This window comes from Carlito syrichta, unplaced genomic scaffold (assembly GCF_000164805.1).
Source record: "Carlito syrichta isolate Samal-C Ts95f unplaced genomic scaffold, Tarsius_syrichta-2.0.1 Scaffold309259, whole genome shotgun sequence".
NCBI classification, from domain to species: Eukaryota; Metazoa; Chordata; class Mammalia; order Primates; family Tarsiidae; genus Carlito; species Carlito syrichta.
The window spans coordinates 51,364-73,606 of NW_007253355.1; the positions used below are offsets into that span (position 1 = coordinate 51,364).

Consider the following 22,243-nt stretch of genomic DNA (forward strand, 5'->3'; position numbering starts at 1 on the left):
GGGACTACAGACAATCCTGATCTGCTACAAAACAAACGACAACTCATGTCCTGGGATTAAGATATATTTCACCTCATTAAAACATCCCCAGTTAGGAAGCAGAAGGAGTCATTCTCTCAGCTAAAAATACAAGTTGCGACATTGGCACATCCTTGGGTAGCATGTCACTGGGTGGTCGTTGACAGCTGAGCACCGAGGGAGCTCTGGGCATGTCATTCAGCATTACTGGGCAGGATGTGCCCAAGGACAGCCAGGCGGGAAAAGGCAGATGGCAATTTTGGTTTTCTCCTTCTGTAACCTAAGACTTCGGATCTGAGACCGAAGTCTTCCCATTTCTGGAGCCCTATGGGGTGACTCGATTTGATTCCCTCTACAACTGGGACTGGTGGTGGTGGCCACAGCAAGTGGCCGAAAGAACTGGAAGATGAAGGTAATGGAATTGTCCTCTGATGTTTCAACAGAGAAAACAAAATACTTATACCTAGGCAAGAAGTGCAAGTCGTCTTGCTCCAGGATGTCTCAAGACAGGACAAGTGGACCAGGGAGTGCTGGGAAGGAGGCACTTTGAGGGGTAGGTGCACACTCCCCAGCCAGGTACTGTGGAGGATAGGGCTGTGATCAAGGATGGAGGGGAAAGGGCTTGTTGGAGAGGCTGTGCCTGGCTTTGGAGTGAGACAAAGGGGTATCTCAGTTCCAGCTTGGCCATTTCCAGAGCACTGAATAACCCCCATGCTTCAGTTTCCTCATCTGCCAAATGGGTATGGTATCTACCTCATTGGGTTACTATAGCAATTACAGGAAGCACTTAATACAGAGACCAACTCATAGCAAACACTTAATCCATGTTGGCAAATAAAAATAATACAAAAAACCATAACCTCTTAAAATCCTAGACCGTGAGTTTGACTCACAGAAGTCCTGCTGAGTGAAGGCTTCACTCAACTGTGCTGATAAGAATCAGGTGCTGAATCCACAGAACACTGTACTTGAACCACACTCCCCCCCCACCAAGTTAAGGGCCCACTCCATTCTCCCTCCGTGCTACTCACACCTACCTGGCTGAGTCCCTTCCCAGCCTGAATTTCCCACACACAAGAGCATTACCACATCTTTGAATAATCTCCAGATTTCTAGTTTTGAAAGACAGCCCGATGCACTAATACATTTTAAAGATATCCCAACTTAGTTTTTCTACTTCCAAGAAAGCCTTTCTAAAACGAAGCAGTAAAAAAAAAAAGCCAAGTACCCTAGACAACTATGAAAGGAATGCCTTTGTTAGGATTATGAATATATTTCCAAATATTTGAACATAGGTTCTGTTGAGGCTAAAAGTGTTGCAGCAGGGAAGTATATCAGCCCCTTTGGTGATCAGTTAATACTTTTATGATAAGATAGAACCATTTATAGACTAAAGGAAACTCTTGTATCTTATCAAAATTGTTGTTGTACAATTAGTTTTGACAGAGTTTAGACTTCTTTTGTACAACGCAAGGGTTTGAAATTCAAACCATCAATACACAACATTTTGTTTAAACTAAAATGTCTTGGATAAAAGCATTAAAAATTATACATTAAGTCATTTACCAACTGGTGTAGAAGGTTTTCTGTTTGTTTTTCCTCCACCTGATTGACAAACACCTTATTCCCACCTTCTGGTTTCTAATTATGGTACCCTAACTTGGACACTTGGCCAGGGGTCTCGGGGGCAGCGACACCCTATCAAGAAGCTTGTCTTTTATCACCACCTAATGGTCATTCTCTATTATTACAGTGCACTAGGGCCACTCGACACCTACCTGCCCTGTTTGCACAGGTTTAACAAATTAAACATTTGTTAATATTCCCCACGAAACTTTTCAGGCGATACATTTCATTCTTTTCCTAGACCTTTCCTAGTTCGTAATGACAACCATAAACCATCCTTAATTCATATTATGGATCCCAAACGAAGATTTCAATCCAAAGAAACAAAACAAAATCCAGGAGAGAAAAGGGCAGGGGGAACATTTAGTGTCTAGTGGCTAGGGAAAAAAGCCCTCAAATTTTTGTGTGGTGGCCTTTCTAGTTTAAAAAAATGTAATAGATACTTCAAATATTCAGGCCTCTTTTACATGAATATATCAAACTCTGAACTTTCATTGTCTTCAAGTCATTGTAGAATTACTCCATTTCTCTGCTCTTTTTTTTCCAAAATGATTTTGCTTGTTCACTTAGGGCTTGTGGGGGGTTATTCCTTTTTATTTACTCGTAATGCTGCTTAGTTTCTAGAAGCTCCTATATTTAAAAGTGTGTAGATTTTATACTCTATTTTGATACTACACAGTTTGTATTTGAAAATTTCCTCACTGTGCCACTGGATCTACTAACTAATGAAAGTTGGAGTGATTAGTGAAGCTGAAACCTGGAGGGAACAGATACTATTTATATAGTATTGTTGACCAAAGTGATTTTTGCATTTCAATTATACTTTTTTATTATTTGAGTGGGATCTCACTGTCACAGATGCTGGTGTGCAGTGTCATGATCACAGCTCAATGCAGTCTTGACTTCCTGAGCTCAGGTGATCCTCCCATCTCAGCTTCCTGAGTAGCTGGGACTATAGGTGTATGCCACCATGACCAGTCAATATTTTCTTTTCTTTTTTGTTTTTTGTTTGTTTGTTTTGTAGAGACATGGTCTCACCAAATTGCCCAGGCAGGTCTCAAACTCCTGGGCTCAAGCAATCCTCCCACCTTGACCTTCCAAAGTGATGGATTATAGGCGCGAGTCACCACGACTAGCCCAGTAATACTTTAAAGAAAAGTAAATGGGAGCAAATAAAAAATGCTCCCTGAAATGCTGATTTTATGATTACAGGAAAATAGACAATGTAAGAAAAAAATAATTTAATCTAGGTGGTCTAGTTTGTTATATTTGCTTATTATTGGCACAAATACGTATTTTCATTTTTAAAAAATATGAGAAATAGGAGAGAAATTGGCACCTAGCTAAATCTATCCCCATTCTATTCTACCACAAAAGAGCTAAAAGTCAGCCTGAAGCAAAAATAAGAAGTTTAATGCCTATCTGTGTGTAGCGTTGTTATAAAAATTAAGCAGGCTTTTTAGATAAGACATCATTGAATGCAATAAATTAAAAAGCAGAAGTAAATTTTGATTACATAAATTTCCATTATACGGTAGTCTTTTATACTATTTTTAGCAAAGGAAGAAATGTTTTTAAAGTAGATTACTTCAGCGATTTGGAACAAAATAACCTAATTCTATTCAAAATGCCTCTCTTTGTTACTAGGGTAACAAGAAAAGAGCTGTTTTTCAGAGTTCATGAGAGCCACACGACTTCTGCAACCATAGGACATATTCCCAAATGACACAAACAGGCTTGGCTGCAAAATCAATAGGCAGACTCAGGAGGGGAAAAGTTTATGGATACTCCAAGTTGAATTGCCATAATTATCATGAAATAAGAAAACAGCACAGCAAGGAGACGAGTTTTTCTAATAATACAGAAGCAACATTTGCTGCAAGAAAAACACAAGGAGCACATGTGCAAAGAGGAGGGACATCAACAAAATCTTACAAAAAAATATTTATGGTAAACTGAGGCAGGACAGGTGAGCAGATAAATGCTATCAAACCTACCTGATTTACAAGTCATTGGGGGACCATTGGTGAATACTCACTACTGGCCAACAGGAGAAAAAAATTACAGGACCCAGCTGCTCAACCATGGTGACAAGTCAACCAACGGCAGGAGAAACAGAATCAGCCACTCCCTTCAGCTCAGAAACGTGTCAAGAGCCCTAGATTGCAAATATTTTTGTCCTTACCATCATCCCTACACGACTGGATGCTAGAGTTACAGTCAGATAAGGCTTCAAAGACGATGTGTACAGCCCTGCATATAACTCATAATATGATGTAACAAGACAATCAGTGCAATTTGAAAACATGGACCAAATAATCACTGCAATGAAAAACACCCATCCCGATACAGACAGAAAAGGGTGGCTGAGGATTCAGACTTGGCCACAGACAGATTGAGCCCAGGCATGGACAAGCAGAGGCTATAAATAATGAAATAATGTTCCTTGGGACAAGATATTTTTCTATTAATCTTTATTTATATGATGGTTCTCTCGAAAGCACTTCATTTTCAAAGCTAATTCTGAGACAAGTAGCATAAGGCACATATGAAGAAATACTTTTGCTGTATCAAGAGTTCTACACCTTGAAATCAACTTTTTTGGAGTATTAATAAGAAGGTCTAGTCATACAGAGCAAAAAAGAAAAAAAATAGCAAAGGCCAAGAATATCAGGCACATGAAGGTATGCATATACTATCTTTACATTTAATTTCATATTGATATGATGAAGGAGCTATATCCATGTACATCTAACCACGTCAGATAACACAAGTCCTCGGTGAACCTCCGGATGTACTAAGAGAGGTGTACTAGCTTCAGGCCAAAGTATTTCGTTGAGTTTGGTTTGTGGGAGACATTTGAAATGTTGCTTCGTGGCTTGGGTTTTCTAAAAGAAAGGGCAAATATTAGGGGAAAACTGTTAAAGATAGATAGAGAGAATTAACAATCTTCATTATTTAACACACAATAAAGGAAAGTATTGTATTTTATTCTGTAAACCAAGGCTGGGCACCGTGGCTCACACCTGTGATCCCAGCACTTTGGGAGGCTGAGGCAGGAGAATCTCTTGAGTCCAGGAATCTGAGACCACCATGGGCAACATAATGAAACCTCGTCTCTACAAAAAATTATTTTAAAAAATTATCTTGGTGTGGTGGCATGCACCTATAATTCTAGTTATTCAGGAGGCTGATGCAGGAGGAGTGCCTGAGTCCGGAAGTTGGAGGCTGAGGTGAGCTGTAATCGTGCCACTGGACCCCAGCCTGGGCAACAAAGTGAGCCCTTGACTCAAAAATATATATCTATTTTATAGTTGCATTTATTGCCATGGTCTGCCTAAAATCATTTTTTTCAAATAAAATGCCTGGACAATTGTGAGCTATAAGATGGGTTTGTCTTTAAAAGTCAAATGGATTGCAGAAATGTCTGACTGCATCACCATGTTGCATTCTAAAGACGGTTACTGCTTCTATACTGCTGGTGGGAATGCAAACTAGTGCAACCTCTTTGGAAACCAGTGTGGCGATTTCTGAAAGAACTAGAAATTGACCTTCCATATGACCCAGCAATTCCCCTATTGGGAATATACCCGGAGGAACTCAAATCATTCTACAAAAAAGATACCTGCACACGTATGTTTGTTGCAGCTCTATTCACAATAGCAAAAACATGAAACCAACCATGTTGCCCATCGAAGCTGAACTGGATAAGGAAAATGTAGTACATATACACAATGGAATATTATGCAGCCATAAAGAAGGACAAATATGTGGACTTCACAGCAACTTGGATGGATTTGGAGTCGATCATACTCAATGATTTATCACAGAAACAAAGAACAGAGTCCCATATGTTCTCACTCATAAACGGACCTTGAGCAATTATAATGCTATAAGAAAGCGATTGGCGGTAGTGGGGAGGGGGTGTGGGATTGACAGTTGAGGGAAACTGCCAGGGGAGGGAGGGGCATACCTAATCCAACAAGGGTACCTGCATAACCAATGTTTGTATACCTAACCCTGAATTGTACTCCACATCTTTATAAAATAATAATAATAATAAAATAAAAATTAAAAATATAATAATAATTTTTTAAAGGTTACTGAATCTTTCTGGGGGTCATGGGTGGGATTTAGGGTGCTGCCTGGTTCACTCCTTCACTGTCAGGCATTTTGACTCATAACAGACTCTTATGGACTGGATTCCAAGCTGGAACCCATCAGAGACACAGACAGAATAGCCTAGCCACGGTTGTATTTTACATTTTTTTGTTTTTTTCAGAATCGCCTATATAAAGAGCCATCTGTCTACATTGAGAATTCTCTCTCAGCTGTGCCATTCCACACTCAATATTTTTTTTATAATTATCACATTAAAATTGCATGATGCTTAAAGAACTTCCCAAGCAGAAAGAACAGACACGGATTTAAACAGTACTTCTGAGGCATTTACTGTGGTTCTTGTATTTTGTTTTGTCTCTGGTATGCAGATAAATATCAGCAGATTTCTATGTCCTTCCACTCTTCAGGTAGAATTTCTTGAAGTAAACTTGCCAGTTTTCCTTTTTACAAAAATGAGTTCCCAGCCATTCCTTAGAAATGGCATTGTAACCAAAGTGACAAGCAGTAGGCCTTAAAGTAAAGGTTTGTGTGTTCAAAGCATGAAAGTAACCTCCTGGGAAGACCTCAAGTCACGGGCAAGACTTGCTTTGTAACTGAGGCAAATGAATGATAAAACCTTTATGGTCCAATAAGAAACTGTGATGGCCAGATGCCCTAAAAATATATTAAGCAGTTTTTATATTAGCTTTTTTTTAGTCAGGGTCTCACTCTGTCACCCAGGCTGGAGCGCAGTGGCATGATCATGGTTCACCACTTGGGTGATACTCCTGCCTCAGCCTCCGGAGTAGCTGGGACTATAGGCACACACCACCATGTCCAGCGAATTTTTTATATTGTAGAGTTGGGGTCTTGCTCTGTTGCCCAGGCTGGTCTTGAACCCCTAGGCCCAAGTGATCCTCCCACTTTGGCCTCCCAAAGTGCTGGGATTACAGGCATGAGCCACCACACCTGTACATTAGCTTTTTATTTGTAAGCATGAGTATATTAAGAAGGGAGGTCCCTACTCTTCACATTATTCTTTGATGCATAGAGCATTGTTATTTGTTAGCCAATATGCACAGAGCACTGGGGATTTCTTCTTCCTTCTCCAAATGAACTCTTCTATCCACCTTCTCTGGAAGGATGCCAAGTTTTATCATGCACCTTAACCAAAGGCTGGATGTGTGCTTGTGAGTGTGTGTTCCTTCATTATCATTGTCCTTCCCAGCTACCCTAAGAGCAATAGCCCAAAAATCTGTCTCACCTGTTTCAGCACACAGTAAGAAGACTAATATATATATATACACATATATATGTGTGTGTGTGTGTGTGTGTGTGTATACATATATGTTACTCAATTAATAATAATATTAATTATTATTCAATTATTTTTGTTTTAAAGACGTGGGGTAAAACTCAGAGTTAGGTACATAAGTGGTCATCATGCAGGAAAAGTTTGGGTACCCTTATTGATGTCATGTGCCCCCCCCAGCAGTGTCCCACTACTGTCAATCCTTTTCTTATAGTATCATGATAAATGTTCAGGGTCCACTTATGAGTGAGTACGTGTAGTACTCACATTTTTGTGTCTGTGATAGATCACTGAGTATTATAGACTCTAAATCCATCCAGGTTGCTGCGAATTCCATCATTTTATTTTTCTTTATGACTGCGTAATATTCCATTGTGTATATGTACCACATTGTCTTTATCCAGTCTATTTTCGATGGACAGTACGGTTGATTCCATGTTTTGCTATTGTGAATAATGCTGCAGTAAATATGCGTGTGCAGGTATCTTTTTCATAGAGTGATTTGTGTTCCTCTGGGTATATTTTTAATTTAAATTGTTTTTAAAACACTTATGACACCACAGCAAAACTGTAAGCATCACTTCCCTAGAGAATAGGCTGCAGCCTCAAGTTCAGTTGCAAGGTCAATCATATTAATAATAATACAACAAATACATAGGCATTTGCCAAATGTCTGATAAGACCAGATACTTTTATAATACTTAATGATCCCTAAGAGTTTTCATACCTATTGTCTTATCTATATGTCTCACAATATTTAAGCATGCTCTCATGGCCTCAATATACATTATCCTTAGGTTTTAGCATCTTATTAATACTTCATAAGTATAATCAATATGTGGCACATCAAACTGTTAAGAATTATGTAATTATTTTTCATGGCCAACAGAAGTTTAAAGACACAAGGCAACAAAAGCTTACTTGTCAAAGATACTTAAAGTGACCTCACCATATTCCACAGTGTTTCTACAGGAGTGTTCTGGTTAATATTTAATAGATTAAAATGTAATATCAAGCACTTATGACTGAATCTCTGGAAGCAATAATTTTCTGTCATGAATCAATAGCCAGCTTTGCGATTATTTTAAGGTTACCATTTATTGCCATTGTTCTGAACTCAATTTTGTCATTCCCCTGTAGATGTGCAAGGGGTCTAGGTAACAGAACACTAGTGAAAGACACTTCTTGTGCCTTCTCTTAAATGGAGGGTATGTAGAGGAAAAGGAGGAAATAAGTACAAAACAAAACTCTTCCTTGCTTCAATGTACACCTCTTCCTTGAAATCCTATCAACCATAGTCTTCCATGCCCGAGTGCCCAAGAAAAAATCCACCAAAGAGCACCAAGCCCTGCAGCTTTAAAGGGGGCTGGACCGCCTGCAAGTGGGCACACTGGGGCCTGGGAAGGGAGACAGGTGGCTCTGAGTTGGAATTCACTATCTCCATTTTACCAAGTAAAATGAGATACGGAGAGCATACTGTAATAAATAGGTTTTTCATCCAGAATTCTGTGTCTACCTGGAAAGGCTGAAGAAATGAAGCATGAAAAGGCCTAAGAATCTTCTCCTTCTTCAGCTTCCTCTTCTTCTTCAGCTTCCTCTTCGCCTTCTGCTCCTTCCTGGGCTACTTCTTCTGTCTTAGTTTAGCAAAATTTACATTATTTTTAAGAAACATAAAGGTCAAAGATATAGTGAGAAAAAGAATGTAACAACTCAGACTAGAGGTAAGGACCTCTCACATCTCCACACACACAACACACAACACATACACCCACACATACCACATATACAACATAAAACACACACCACACACATATACACACATGCCACATACACCACACACACATCATATACATCCACACACACCACACAACCACACACATATACACACATTTGCCACACATCCATACACACACACCACACATACACCATGCCACACACATTATACACACATATACCACATGACACACACACACACACATCACACACACACATCTGCCACACACACATATACACACATCACACATACACCACATGACCCGCACATGCACACATCACAGACATCACATACGCACATACACCACAAACATACAGCATATACACACACACAACCACACACATACACACACATACACACACCCCACATACACCACATACACCCACACATACACACATGCATACACATATCACACACACACATATACCACACCACACACACGTACACAATACTGCAGGATGGTACATTTAATTCTAATGGATTCCATAATTTCCCTTAAGCATATAGTCTCTGCTTGTATTTACAAACTATTCTCATCAAATAACCTTTATGAATCCATAATGTATGTAGTTAGAAGACTCAAATACCAAAAGAACCTCTCAAAAAGAATTATGTCAGAAAGTACAAGCTTTTAAATATATGTGCTGGTTATATGTTCTTATCAAAAGCAAATGTCTTCAAGCCAAAGTTATCAGCAGTCTATACAAATAATCTGGAATTTCTCCCAATTAATAAATATGTTTTGTCTTATTTTTCTATATGAAAATGGGATTTTCAAAAATAAGAAACAAAAAAATTATTGGAAAGATATAACTTATAAATAATGAAAAATTATGGCATAGAATAAGCTAGAAATAACTTTTAGTCTAAGAATAGAGATTAGTTTGATATATCAACACTTAAAATAATGAAGCAGATCTATATTTATATTACATGATAAAAAATAGATTACAAAAGAGTATTCATCAAGATTCGATAATTATATATGTGTGTACGTGTGTGTGTGTATGTGTTTGTGTGTGTGTATGGATGTGCGCATGTGGCTAGTAGTTATCTCTGGGTAATGGAGTTATAAGCTATTTTCATTTTTTTCTTTTATCTGTATTTTCTAAATTTTCTATAAAGTTTATCAATTATTTTGTAATTTCAAAAATTAACAAAAGTTTATTCGGGGGGATTTCTTTTGACACTCAGGACTTTCCTTAATGCTGATGATCCTGCGATGATCTAGACAATACATGTGACTTTTGGTAAATTAGTATCAACTTTAATTTAGTTCTCCTAATTCACCTTTTAAAGCAGTTCATCCAAAAATGTTCAAAAACATAAATATAGGGGAATAGGAGGCAATCAAAATGCCACCACCACTAACCACCATGCAGGATGCACAGACTGTGTGCTGTTCAGCAGGGGTAGAAAAGGACGGGATGGGATCTCCACCTCATGCCCTGGCCCAGCCTGGCCTGGCATCTGGAGGCACCTTCAGCACAGGACACTCGAATGGAGTCCACAGACGAGCCCCGTTTCTCTACTCACCTCTCTCAGACAAATTTATCCCTAACTAATTTCCCTTCTCCGCAGGTTAAAGGAAGATTTTTCTGGGTGCGTGGGTTGTACCCGTTCCCTTACTTTATGGAGAACAAGGGGAATGTGACTGAAACTAAAATCCTCCCACTTAAAAGCTGTTTTTATTAAGCTGATGAAGCACAACGGTTGAAGATGACAGAACATACCTCTCCTGTGGCTGTCTCTCCTTCTTCTTCCTTAAGTCCATAAATCAAAATTTAAAAAAAATAATTCAAATCAGTTTTAAGTTGAATCTGAAAATTAAGCATACTAGAATAAATTACAAGCTAATCAAAATGAACACCACATTCATTTATCCATAAAATATGTAAATAGCAAGGCTACAATAACTGAGTGGCCCTATTTATTCCATACATTTACATTTCAAGCTTTTTTTTTTTTTTTTTTTTTTTTGAGTTGGAGTCTCACTCTGTCGCCCAGACTGGAGTGCAGTGGCCGCTCCCGGCCACCGCAGCCTCGGCCTACTGGGCTCCAGCGATCCTTCCGCCTCAGCCTTCCGAGTAGCCGGAATTACAGGCGTGCGCCACCATGCCGGGCTGATTTTTTGATTTATTGTAAAGATGAGGTCTCGCTGCCCAGGCGGGTCTTGAACCTGCGGGCTCAGGCAATTCACTCACCTCAGCCTCCCAAAGGTGCGGGATTACAGGCTGAGCCACCGAGCCCGGCTACATTTCAAGCTTTTAAAAGCTCTTAATCATGAGATTAAGCTCTTAATCATGAGATTAAAGACATTTTTCCCTGCATCCAGATGTCACTATTCCTTGGGGTTAAAATAAATAAAAATATTTTTTCCATCACTCATATTCCTAGGAAAATGTAATTGGTAATACTGTCTAGTAATATGTACAGTTCTGTCTCCATATTCAAAGCATACCAAAGATCTATAATGCTACTTAGTAAAATATGCAGACCATATATGCAATCAATTTAAAAATTTGAACAAAAGTGTCTTTTCTATCTGTATGCCCATGTAATATGACTTTACTTCAGCTTTGAACAAATTAGTAAAAGTATTAAAAACTCTTTCTCGACCAGAACAAACTGATGACATTTCTGAACCACATAGTATCTTCAACACTGATTCTGGGTAAAGATAGTAACTTATAAGGCAAGAGTTGTGGGTGAGGTCACCCCAGGCTCAAACAGGTCTCTACTGTGTAAAATACCAACCCCCGAAGCTTCTATTTCCCCTAGACCATGGAGTAGAACCAGGTTACATCTCCCAGAAATGCAACTCTAGGAAGGAAATAGGGGAGGGGGAGTACATTTCATCAATAAAGGTATCTGAAGTTAAAACAGACGAAGTGGGGACCAAAGTGAGGCCCAAACTTTACCTGTACAATGACCATTTGTATACTAACCCTGAATTATGCCTCCCATCTTTAAAATTAAAAAAAATTTTTTTTTAAAAAGAAGGAAAATAAAAGCTTTTCCAACCCTTCCCTGAAACAGCCCTATGATAAATCTCCCTGGGGCCAAGGGGGTTCAAGGGTTCAAGTTGATTTAATTAAGTAGAGAGATATGATACTCAAAAGCAGTCCTTAAAAGTTCCTTAATGTCTTAGAATTCAGGCAGCAATCTCGGAATCATGGACAGGGGCGCTGAAAGTGACCTTGCCAACACATAGACTTTCTCAGCCTTCTTTGGACAGATGAGGACGCTGAAGCCACAGAGTGAAGTCATTCGCCAAAGGTCACAGGACAAGTAATCAACACAATCAGCACTCACTTCAAGTCTCCTAATTCCTAATGTTCTGTCCCTCCAACTCTCAAGATTAATAACAGAAAAAGCAAATTCCCAGATGACAAGTTGCAGAGAATCCAACACACCTTCACATCCCCTGGCCCAGCCTCACATTTTTGGTCAGATTTCTGAGACTGGCACTGAACATGAGAGTCAGACAGAGCTGGACAGGTACGAGTCAGGCTAAGAGGATGTTTTCAACTCTGGAAATCTCCAAACTATTCTTCACATTAAATATCACTGGTGGTGACATACCAAGTTTTGTTGCTCTAATACAAGGGGGGAATCAGAAAAAACAGGAATTATTTTTTGGAGGGTGGGCCCTTTGTAGTACAGGCTTCCCCTACTAGATAAGTGTTCTAGGAACCCACTGGCATCAGTATACCAGCTAGCGTTGTTGAGAGAGGCTACTTTCAGCTTCAGTGAATTTTGGGGGGGAGATGCTTTCAATGCATTTGCCTACTTCGTGATGAGTAATTCGGGAACGCACCTGCCCACAATGCACTGAGTGTTCAACAGTTTTTGACCAAAAATGGAATGACTCCATGTCCCACCCTCCATAGTCACCCAATCTCGCTCCAAGTGACTTTGTCTTATTTCACTTGGCTTAAAAAAAAAAAAAGAAGTCCTCAAAGGGAATGTTTTGCCAATGTGGAAGAGGTGAAAAAAAACTACAGAGCACTAAAAGGCATCAAAACTGACAAGTCCCAAAACTGTTTTGAATAGAAAAAGTGTCTCAATAGGTATATTGCATCAAACAGAGAGTACTTTGAAGGTGACTGAAGTTTAAACATGTAAGAATAAATACACAATGTTTTATAAATAAATAACGTCCAGGAAAAGAGTCCATCACTTGTTGCAAGACCCAGGTGTTTCACAGACTATACTATATCTTTACTACTGCTTAGTCCTGCCCATGACATGTCCCTCCCTTACCATGACTGCCATCATTGGTCACCTGGGTTGCTGAAAGGATTCCTTGGGGAATGAATGATCATCATCTGCTCTAGTCTTCCTCATCTCCAATCTGTGCTCCACACTGTAGTCAGAGACATCATTCCAGAAGGCAACCAACCTACCATGACACCCTCATGTTTAGAAACTTCTGTCTTCTCAAGATAAATCTATAGGCCCTAGAATGGCTAAAGAGCCTGGCCTCATTCCCCACCACACTGCTTCAGCCATCCTAAATCACATGCAGTTCTCCCACATCAGCCACTCTTCCCAAGGTACTGCTCAAAATAATATTTCCAAGGAAACTTCCCTTCTTCCCTAACCTATGAGATTGGATTAGGGGACCTTTTCATTTTTCCCCATATCATCAATAACTTATCTGACTCCCTTACTAGTCTGTGTGCTTGTGTCTTACTCATTTGGGGATCGTCAGGACCCAGCCACTATCTGGAACCAAGGTGTAAGTGAAATAAGTTAAATCAGTTAATAAAATCAAATTGCTAGCAAAGTAGTAATATTAACCAGCTTATTCCATTTTGTTTAAAACTTATCTTAGTTACCTGCCTGACCTAAGAATCAATGCCTATGTGTGATTACAGTAATGTTCCCATGACCACAGACCCCCAGCTTTGTCTCCTTTGGGCAAGTTATGCTGACTGTAGCCTGCTGACCGTTACAGAACTCCTTCGCCATAGTTCCCATGTAATTGTATGCTTTGTTAACTAAAATCAAATGTTACGCTTTGATATTTTCATAGTTTGTTCTTATATTCTGTTAGTGACCTAACCAAGGTAACTCCACTGTATAATGATTCTTCTTTTTTGCCTCTATGAAACTACCTTAAACTATATCTTAATGGCAGAACTCCAGGGACTTTCTGGGCACTGGCTATACCTACCTGACATAAAATTAATCAAAGTTCCCTAACCATCAAAGTTCCCATTTTGGTTGCCAAGTTGTTAGTTAATAGTTGCTATGGTCACTAAGTTGCTATGTAGCCAGTGCTGCAAATTTTACCTATAAAAGCTTGTCACAAACTGCACCAATTTGCCAAGAGTTTTTCTGGCATTTTCCTACTCTTGACCCATGCATTTAATAAATTCATAATTAATTAAACTTAACTTGCTGGCATAGCTTCTTCTCGCTTACTCAGTCATAACATAAGCACAAAAAAATATGTGTTAAATGACTGGATACATGAATGCATAAAATTGGTTAACTCTTAGATCTCAAAAAACATTGATGCTCTTCTTGACACATGGAATCAGATTAAAATTCACCATGTGTAGCATAGAACTGTTGATTATGTGGAGTTTTATTTTCCTCTAAATCCAATATTTTTAATTACTGAATTCAGCGGAAACAAATGAGTTAAAAAGATACACACCATTAAAAGTGGGAGTTAGCCTGGACATAGTAGGAAATCTTACAAAAATATGTCTCAACTTTTACAGATTTGCTAGCAACAATTACAGAGGGCCCTAGCACTTTTTATCAATATTTGAATTGATCTTAATTTATTGAAAGATATGTTAAGTAAAGAAAACAATTGTTCAGAGAATTTATAGAAATACTTAACCTCAGTCAGATGCAGTGGCTCATGCCAGCACCCTGGGAAGCTGAGATGGGAGGACGGCTTGAGCCCAGGAGTTCAAGACCAGCTGGGCAACATAGCAAGACCTCATCACTATTAAAAAAAAAAAAATTATCCAGACATGGTGGTGCACTATTCAGGAGGCTGAGGCGTAAGAATAGCCTGAGTCCAGGAGGTCAAGGCTGCAACAAGCTATGATTGTGCACTGCACTCCAGTCTGGGTGACAAAGTGAAACCCTGACTCAAAAAACCAAAAATAAATAAATAAATAAAATAAGGAAGGAAGGGAGGGAGGGAGGGGAAGGGAAGGGAAGGGAATAAAGAAACAGCCTCAAAAGGTCAAGTAAGCGCTGGAGGTCTTTGGATATTATCATCACTTGCTCTACAACATAAGTTCTGTGGGAGAAGGGACTTTATCATTTTGTCTGCTCCCTCCTCAGTCCCTGGAATTCTGCCTGACACATGGCAGCACTCAATCTGCCCCTAAAATGTTGAATGAATGCATTTATATAATCCACTACTGCTTAAAATCCCTCTTAGAATGAAGTGGGATACATTAATTTTAAAATAAACTTCCAACCTTAGCTCTCAGAATTATAAAATATCAGTATCAGCAGATCCTTGAAAGTCATCTGTGTGAAATGCTTGAAATGACTTTTATGGTTGGCAAAAGCATTTTTTAAAGATAATTATAATTACCTGGTCAATTAAGCCAGGTTGTCATAAGATCTTAGGACAGAGTATGAATCATTAATCTGAGGAAGTTCATACCTTAAAGTAATTTCACCTTGGTTTGTGTTTATTTTTGTTTTTTGTTTTTCTGAGAAAGTGAGAATGGGGAGAGAGGAATGTCTCAGAAGAGGGATGTCTTAGAACTTTCCATAGCAGCTATTTTTGTTGGGAACTTGGCCAGGGGAGCAAGTTGCTGACGTGGCATATGGCCAGAACTAAGGACAGGTGTCAGTGGTGGTGAGTGTCAGGCCGTGGTCAGTGGGGACAGGTGGCCACGTGGGAGATAGCTGAGGGCTGGCCCTGCATGACCTTCAGAGGCAGCTGGCCTCAGAGTGGCTGGAACTGAGAACACAGGAGCAGAAACTTCCCAGGCCTCAGGCACTCCAGGGACCTAACCTGAGACCTGAGATCTCCTCTCACAACCTATACCAATGTTTGCCTTTTAAAAAGTAACTTCCCTCAAGATTGCTGTTGGAGGAAGCCAACAGGATGTTTAAGATCATAATTGTGTGATCCATCAAGCCAAAGGCTTAAAGATTTCCAGATAAGATGATTGGATTGGCAAAGCATACAATTTTAAAGAATATGAACCTGGAATCAATCTAAGTGTCCATCAATGGAGGACTGGAAAAAGAAAATGTGGTATATGCATATTATGGAGTAGTGTGTTCTCACTTATAATTAAGGTCTAAAATTGGGAACACATGGACATTCAGAGAGGAATAACAGACATCAGAGACTCCAAAAGGTGAGAGGTTGAAACCCAATGAGGGTTGATAATGATCTACTGGGTACAGTGTTCACTATTCAGGTGATGGGTACACTAAAAACTTAGACTTTAACACTTACAACACATGCATGTAAGCAACATGCACTTGTGCCCCCTAAATATATTTAAAATTTTTTTAGGTTATGAATAAACAAAAATAACTATCTAAATAAATAAAACAAAACAATATTCATTGATCAAAAACAAACACAAACATGAACAAGTTATGTTTCCAGCATCTTAAAAAGCTCTCGTGATGTCCCCAGACTCCAATTCCTTTCTATAAGAATGGTCAGAAGCTGAGACAGCCTTCTGCATCCCTCCTTTACTCCTAAGGAGACTGTTCAAAATCTCTTCAGCCCCTCATTCTTTCCTAGGTCATCATTCAGGTCAGGCCCCATAAGGCCCCCTTTTCCTTGAAGTCATAGGTAAGATCTTCCTAGGCAGGAAGTAATGGTCTTTTCAGTGTTCACTTTCCTGATGTCCCAAATGCTGTTATAAAGTAGAGAATACACATCTTGGCATCTTGTGTTTAAGAACTGCAGAAGCTGGAGAGGTATTCAGGGGGAGTCCCATTCATTAGAGAAGATAGTGGTTTCTGTATCCATTTTTGTTGTTGTTGTTTTAATCCATGTCAAACACTTAAAGATTTCTCTCCATTCAGTGGAATAGTTTGAATGTGTACAAACATGTGTTGACTATGCACATATAATAGTAGAGATCAGATGAACACATCCTTGACTTGGTCACTTACCTGCTTCATCACCCAGCTTCACACTTGCCAGCTGTTAGAGAGAGTTGGAGTTTTTTGTTTGTTTTTTTGCTTTTGTTTTTGTTTATGACTGCATACCATAAGATTGGTTTTAACACACAAATAAATGCAGATTAAAATATGGTAAAAACTGAATACAGCATATAGACTAGTTAATAGAAATGTGGCCAGGCATGGTGGCTCACGCCTCTAATCCCAGCACTTTGGGAGACTGAGGAGAGAAGATTGCTTGAGTCCAGGAGTTCAAGACCAGCCTGGGCAGTATAGTAAGACCTCATCTCTACAAAAATTATTTTTAAAAATTTAGGCAGGCATAGTGGCATAAGTGTGTAGTCTCAGCTACTTGAGAGGTTGAAGTGGGAGGATTGCCTGAGCCCAGGAGGTTGGGGCTCTGGTGAGCCATGATCATGACACTGCACTCCAGCCTGGGTGACAGAGTGAGAACTCAACTCAAAAAACAGAAATGCACCCATGTCACATTCCTGGTTTTGATATTGTGCTGTATCTAGGTGAGATGCCACCATTAGGGGAAGCTGGGTGAAGGGGTGCACAGGACCCTTATTTTTGCAACTTCCTGTAAGTCTGTAATTACTGAAGAATATAAAGTTTTAAAATATTTTCATTCCTTCTGCTAACAAGCGTGGCTGAATACTAGGACATTAATTTATGTTTTGCTCTTCCTACTACACAAAGCGGAGAAAGTAGAGTAAGAGTTATTCTCTCTCCCACATCCTACCTATTTTGGCTTTCCACCCCCAGGGAAGAAATTATAGGCCTTGGTTTTTAAAACCCTGGTCTATTGCAGGCAATGAACCAAGGTGGTCTCTGAAAAAAAATGCCCAGGGCTTAGGGCAAGGGTGTCCAACCTTTTGACTTCCCTGGGCCGCAAGTAAAGAGGAATTGTTTGGGGCCACACATAAATTATATAATATAGTTTTTAAATATATTTTTATTGTAAAGTTTAGAAAAATGAGAACAATATATAACTAGTGGGAAATTTGACCTTGTTTTTGTAAAACTAATCTATCAATGTCAGTTTTATGAAAGCGGTTGCGATTCTTAGTGAGTTCTCAAAGTGCTCTTCAAAAATGGTTGTCTGAATTTTGCTCTTTGTGTGTTTCATAATTGAAAACAGCTGCTCACAAATGTATGCACTGCCAAAAAGCAATATCATCAATAAGTCTTGATTGTGAACTTCAAAAATGGAGCTACACAAAAATGGAGTCACAAAGAAAATAAATGCTAAAAATCATATGATGCTAAAAGACTTTATGGGGCCACATTACTAGCTTTCAAGGGCCACATGTGGCAACAGGTTGGACATGCCTCACTTAGGGCTTGGAGTCGGCAAGACTGAAGGGGCCAGACTGAAGAAAGAAGGGAATTTCCAGAAGGGGTGCTGCCCAGGCTATGCCACGGGCTTCTGGGATATTTGAGTAGAACCAGGCACTCTGCAGGGGAGGCAGTGTGTGAGGTCAGAAGACCAGCCACTGTGAGGAGCATGTCTGTGTCCAGCCAGAGAGACTGTCCAACTCATGCCAAGAAACAGGCAGCAGAAATACAACCACGGAAAAAGACCCAGTGCCAGCCAAGCACAGTGGTTCATACCTATAATACCAACACTTTGGGAGGCAGAGGTGAGAGGGTAGCTTGAGCCCAGGGATTCGAAATCAGCCTGGGCAACATGGCAAGACTTCATCTCTACAATAAATCAAAAAATTAGCCGAACATTGTGGTGCACGCCTGTGGTCCCCACCACTTGGAAGGCTGAAGTGGAAGGATTGCCTGAGCTCAGCAGGTCAAGACTGTAGTAGCTGTGAACATGCTGCTACACTCCAGCCTGACCAACAGGTGAAACTCTGACCAAAAAAAAAAAAAAAACCCAGAACCAGCACCAGTTCTCTAGTTCCCTCCCTAGTCACCACTGATGATTCCAGGATTAGTAAAACACTAGGAAGGAAAGGTCTCCAAAGCACCATTTCCAGGGTGAAGTTTCTGCCAGCCATGAGATGGGGGCATGAAGCAGATAGAGTGACGTTTGGAAAAATAAAGGAAGCTGACATTCCTTGCCCATGAGCCTTAGAAACCAAATGTAGGCCCACTTATATTCTAAACTTTGTATCCACCATAGTGTGATCGCTAAGGAGGAAAGCCCAGGGGGAGCCCTGATGTTTAACCATAATGAGCTGGGAAAAGAGAAAAGCAGGAACCCATCAAATTGCCTCAAGACAGTTTTCAACAGAGCCACAGTTTTTAAAGCCTTGGATTTACCTGAAGGCTAATATCTAGGTGAAACTACCTGTATTTGCCTAGTACTTTGAAAAACCAGTGTTTAGAAAACATAAGCTTTCTGATTCCATTTCAGCCTGTCAACACCTGGGTGCACTGGGAGGAAAGATGCCCTTACAAATTGCCCAAGACGTCCTCCTATCTCAGCCTCTAACATACATCAAAACAAGCTGCGCGTGCCTGTAGTTCCAGTTACTCGGAAGGCTGAGGCAGAAGGATCGCTGGAACCCAGCAGTAGAGGCTGCGGTGGCCGGGAGCATGCCACTGCACTCCAGTCTGGACGACAGAGTGAGACTCCAACTCAAAAAAAAAACAAGCTAGTAGATCCTTCACGTACAAAATGCAAGCATTCTAAATATCAGATAGTTTTGACCTCCTTTTTTAATTTTCAATTTTATTCTATTCTTATATATAGGCATGAAAGCTAATCGTATTATATTTTTTATCTGTTTACTGACATTGAGTTTTTTTCTTTTTAATTGAATTAACTTAAGTCAAATAGCAGGTGTTGCTCATTCGGTGAAAAAAGTCAGAATCTGTCTTTATGTAGAATAAATAGTATTAAAGAATTAAAAAGTAGGCCGGACGTGGTGGCTCACACCTATAATCCCAACACTTTGGAAGGCTGCGATGGCAGGATCACTTGAGCCCAAGAGTTCAAGACCAGCCTGGGGAACGTAGTAAGACCTCATCTCTACAAAAAAAAAAAAAAATTAGCCAGGCATGGTAGTGCACACCTGTAATCCCAGCTACTTTGGGAAGCTGAGGCAGAAGGATCATCTGAACCTAGGGGGTCAAGGCTGAGGTAAGCCGTGATTGTGCCACTGCATTCCAACCTGGGTGACAGTGAGACTCTGATTCAAAAATAAATAAATAAATGAAATAAACCTAAAAATATTGAAAAGTGAATTTGATAATATGTTAATAAAATATTCATCAAACATAAAAATATCTTTCACTTGCAGTCATTTCTTCACCATAACCCAAGCAAAAACAACAAAAATGATTTTTTAAATTCCTATCAGAATTCACAAGATTATAACTTATTTTGTCACAACCTCACCATTTTGAGAAGGCCTCACAAAGAGCACATCCAAGCTGGATGACTCATCACTTCATAGAACTAACCCAGTTCAGTGGCTGAGAAGCAGAAGCAAATCCTACCCTGGCTATAGGAGGCAGGATCTGCTCATAAAAATAGGCTGGGCGTGGTGGCGCAAGCCTGCAATTCCAGTACTTTAGGAGTTGGAGGCAGGAGGATTGCTTGAGGCCTGCAGTTTGAAACCAGTCTGGGCAACATAGTGAAACCCTGTCTCCACAAAAAAAAAAAAAAAAAGTAAAAAAACTAGCTGGGCATGGTGACTTATGCCTGTAGTCCCAGCTACTCGGGAGATCAAGGTAAGAGGATTGTTTCAGCCCAGGTATTCAAGGCAACAGTGAGCCATGATTGCACTACTGTACTCCAGCCTAAGCAACAGACCAAGACCCTGTCACTAAAAACAAAAAATAAATGCTATCTTCCTTCTGGTCTCATGAGAGAAAGCAACTGAGTATATCACTTTTCATCTGTCTCTATGTCTTAAAAGAAACAAACTAATCCCCAAAGAAATAATAATACTGTAAGAGTACATTAGTCAATTTATGCAAAGTTCAGATTGTAAAACACAGATTTTTTTAAAGTTATAAGATAATGAAACTGTCACTATTTTTAATTTTACAAGTATTATTTCTGAATTAGACAGGCTGCCATAAAATCCTATCTAACTTCTAGGTCAAGATTGAAGATTTTCATTTTCCAAAACAAACTTCGGGCGGGGCACAATGACTCACACCTGTAATCCCAAAATTTTGGGAGGTGGAAGCAAGAGGATCACCTGAGCCCACAGGTTCAAGACCAGTCTGGGCAACTTGGTGAGACCTCTTCTCTACAACAAATAAAAAAATATTAGCACACGACTGTGGTTCCAACTACTTGGAAAGTTGAGGCAGAAGGATCACCTGAGCCCAGGAGGTCAAGGTTACAGTGGCCATGAGGGTGCCACTGCACTCCAGCCTGGGTGACAGAGTGAGACGCCTACTGAAAAAAAAAAAAAATACTTCAGAGTTGCAAATTATCAACATTTTGAAATAACAGTCTGTTTCAAATATAAGTCTAACTGACAGGGAATGTATTGTCCTGGCTTCTCCCAAATTTAAATTCCTTAAAATAAAGACAAATGGATGCCTGCCCCACACCCCCATTTTCCAAACTGTAGTTGTGGGTCTCCTTCCTAGGTAGCCACTTTCTATCTGCTGGGAATGAAGGCCCAACTCCTACAAAGGCTTCCACATCTCTCCTGGAATTAGTAAATATACAAAAAGTAAACCATCAGGGTTTGATAACAGGCTTTGCTACAACTGGCCCACAGGAGAAGCCCGGGGAGATTCTCCTACAGGGAGGCCCAGCCCAGTGCCTGCATCCCACACCCCAGTCCCACCAGGCTCCTCCGCAGTCAGCCCTCCCACACTTGGCTTCTCCACACATTTAAGAATTATTTGAGCCGGCTCGGTGGCTCAGCCTGTAATCCCGTGCCTTGGGAGGCTGAGGTGAGTGGATTGCCTGAGCCTGAGAGTTCGAGACGCGCCTGGGCAACTTGGCGAGACCTCATCTCTACAATAAATCAAAAAATTAGCGGGGCATGGTAGCGCGCGCCTGTCGTTCCAGCTACTTGGAAGGCTGAGGCAGAAGGATCGCCGGAGCCCAGCAGGTCGAGGCTGTGGTGACCAGAAGCGGCCACTGCACTCCAGTCTAGGTGACAGAGTGAGACTCCAACTCCAAAAAAAAAAAAGAATTATTTGAATACGTGGCCCATCTGATGCTCCATGATCTCGGCTTGGCACACTCACCACTCACCACTCACAGAACCACAGTCTCCCTTCTCCAAGCCCCAGTCCCCATCCTGTTGCTCCTGAATGGGAACCCCTTTAGAATT

General features: G+C 40.2%; 1 protein-coding gene across 1 annotated transcript in view; it reads right to left on the minus strand.

Moving 5' to 3' along the window:
- Positions 1-4,101: 4,101 nt before the first annotated feature.
- The window catches only part of LOC103269417 (tail-anchored protein insertion receptor WRB), a 156,375-nt gene continuing 138,233 nt past the window's right edge, over positions 4,102-22,243 (minus strand). Inside the window, exon 7 of the mRNA XM_021717067.1 lies at positions 4,102-4,532. Coding sequence (XP_021572742.1) covers positions 4,380-4,532 — 153 coding nt within the window. The 3' untranslated portion in view covers positions 4,102-4,379. The remainder of the gene's footprint in view (positions 4,533-22,243) is intronic.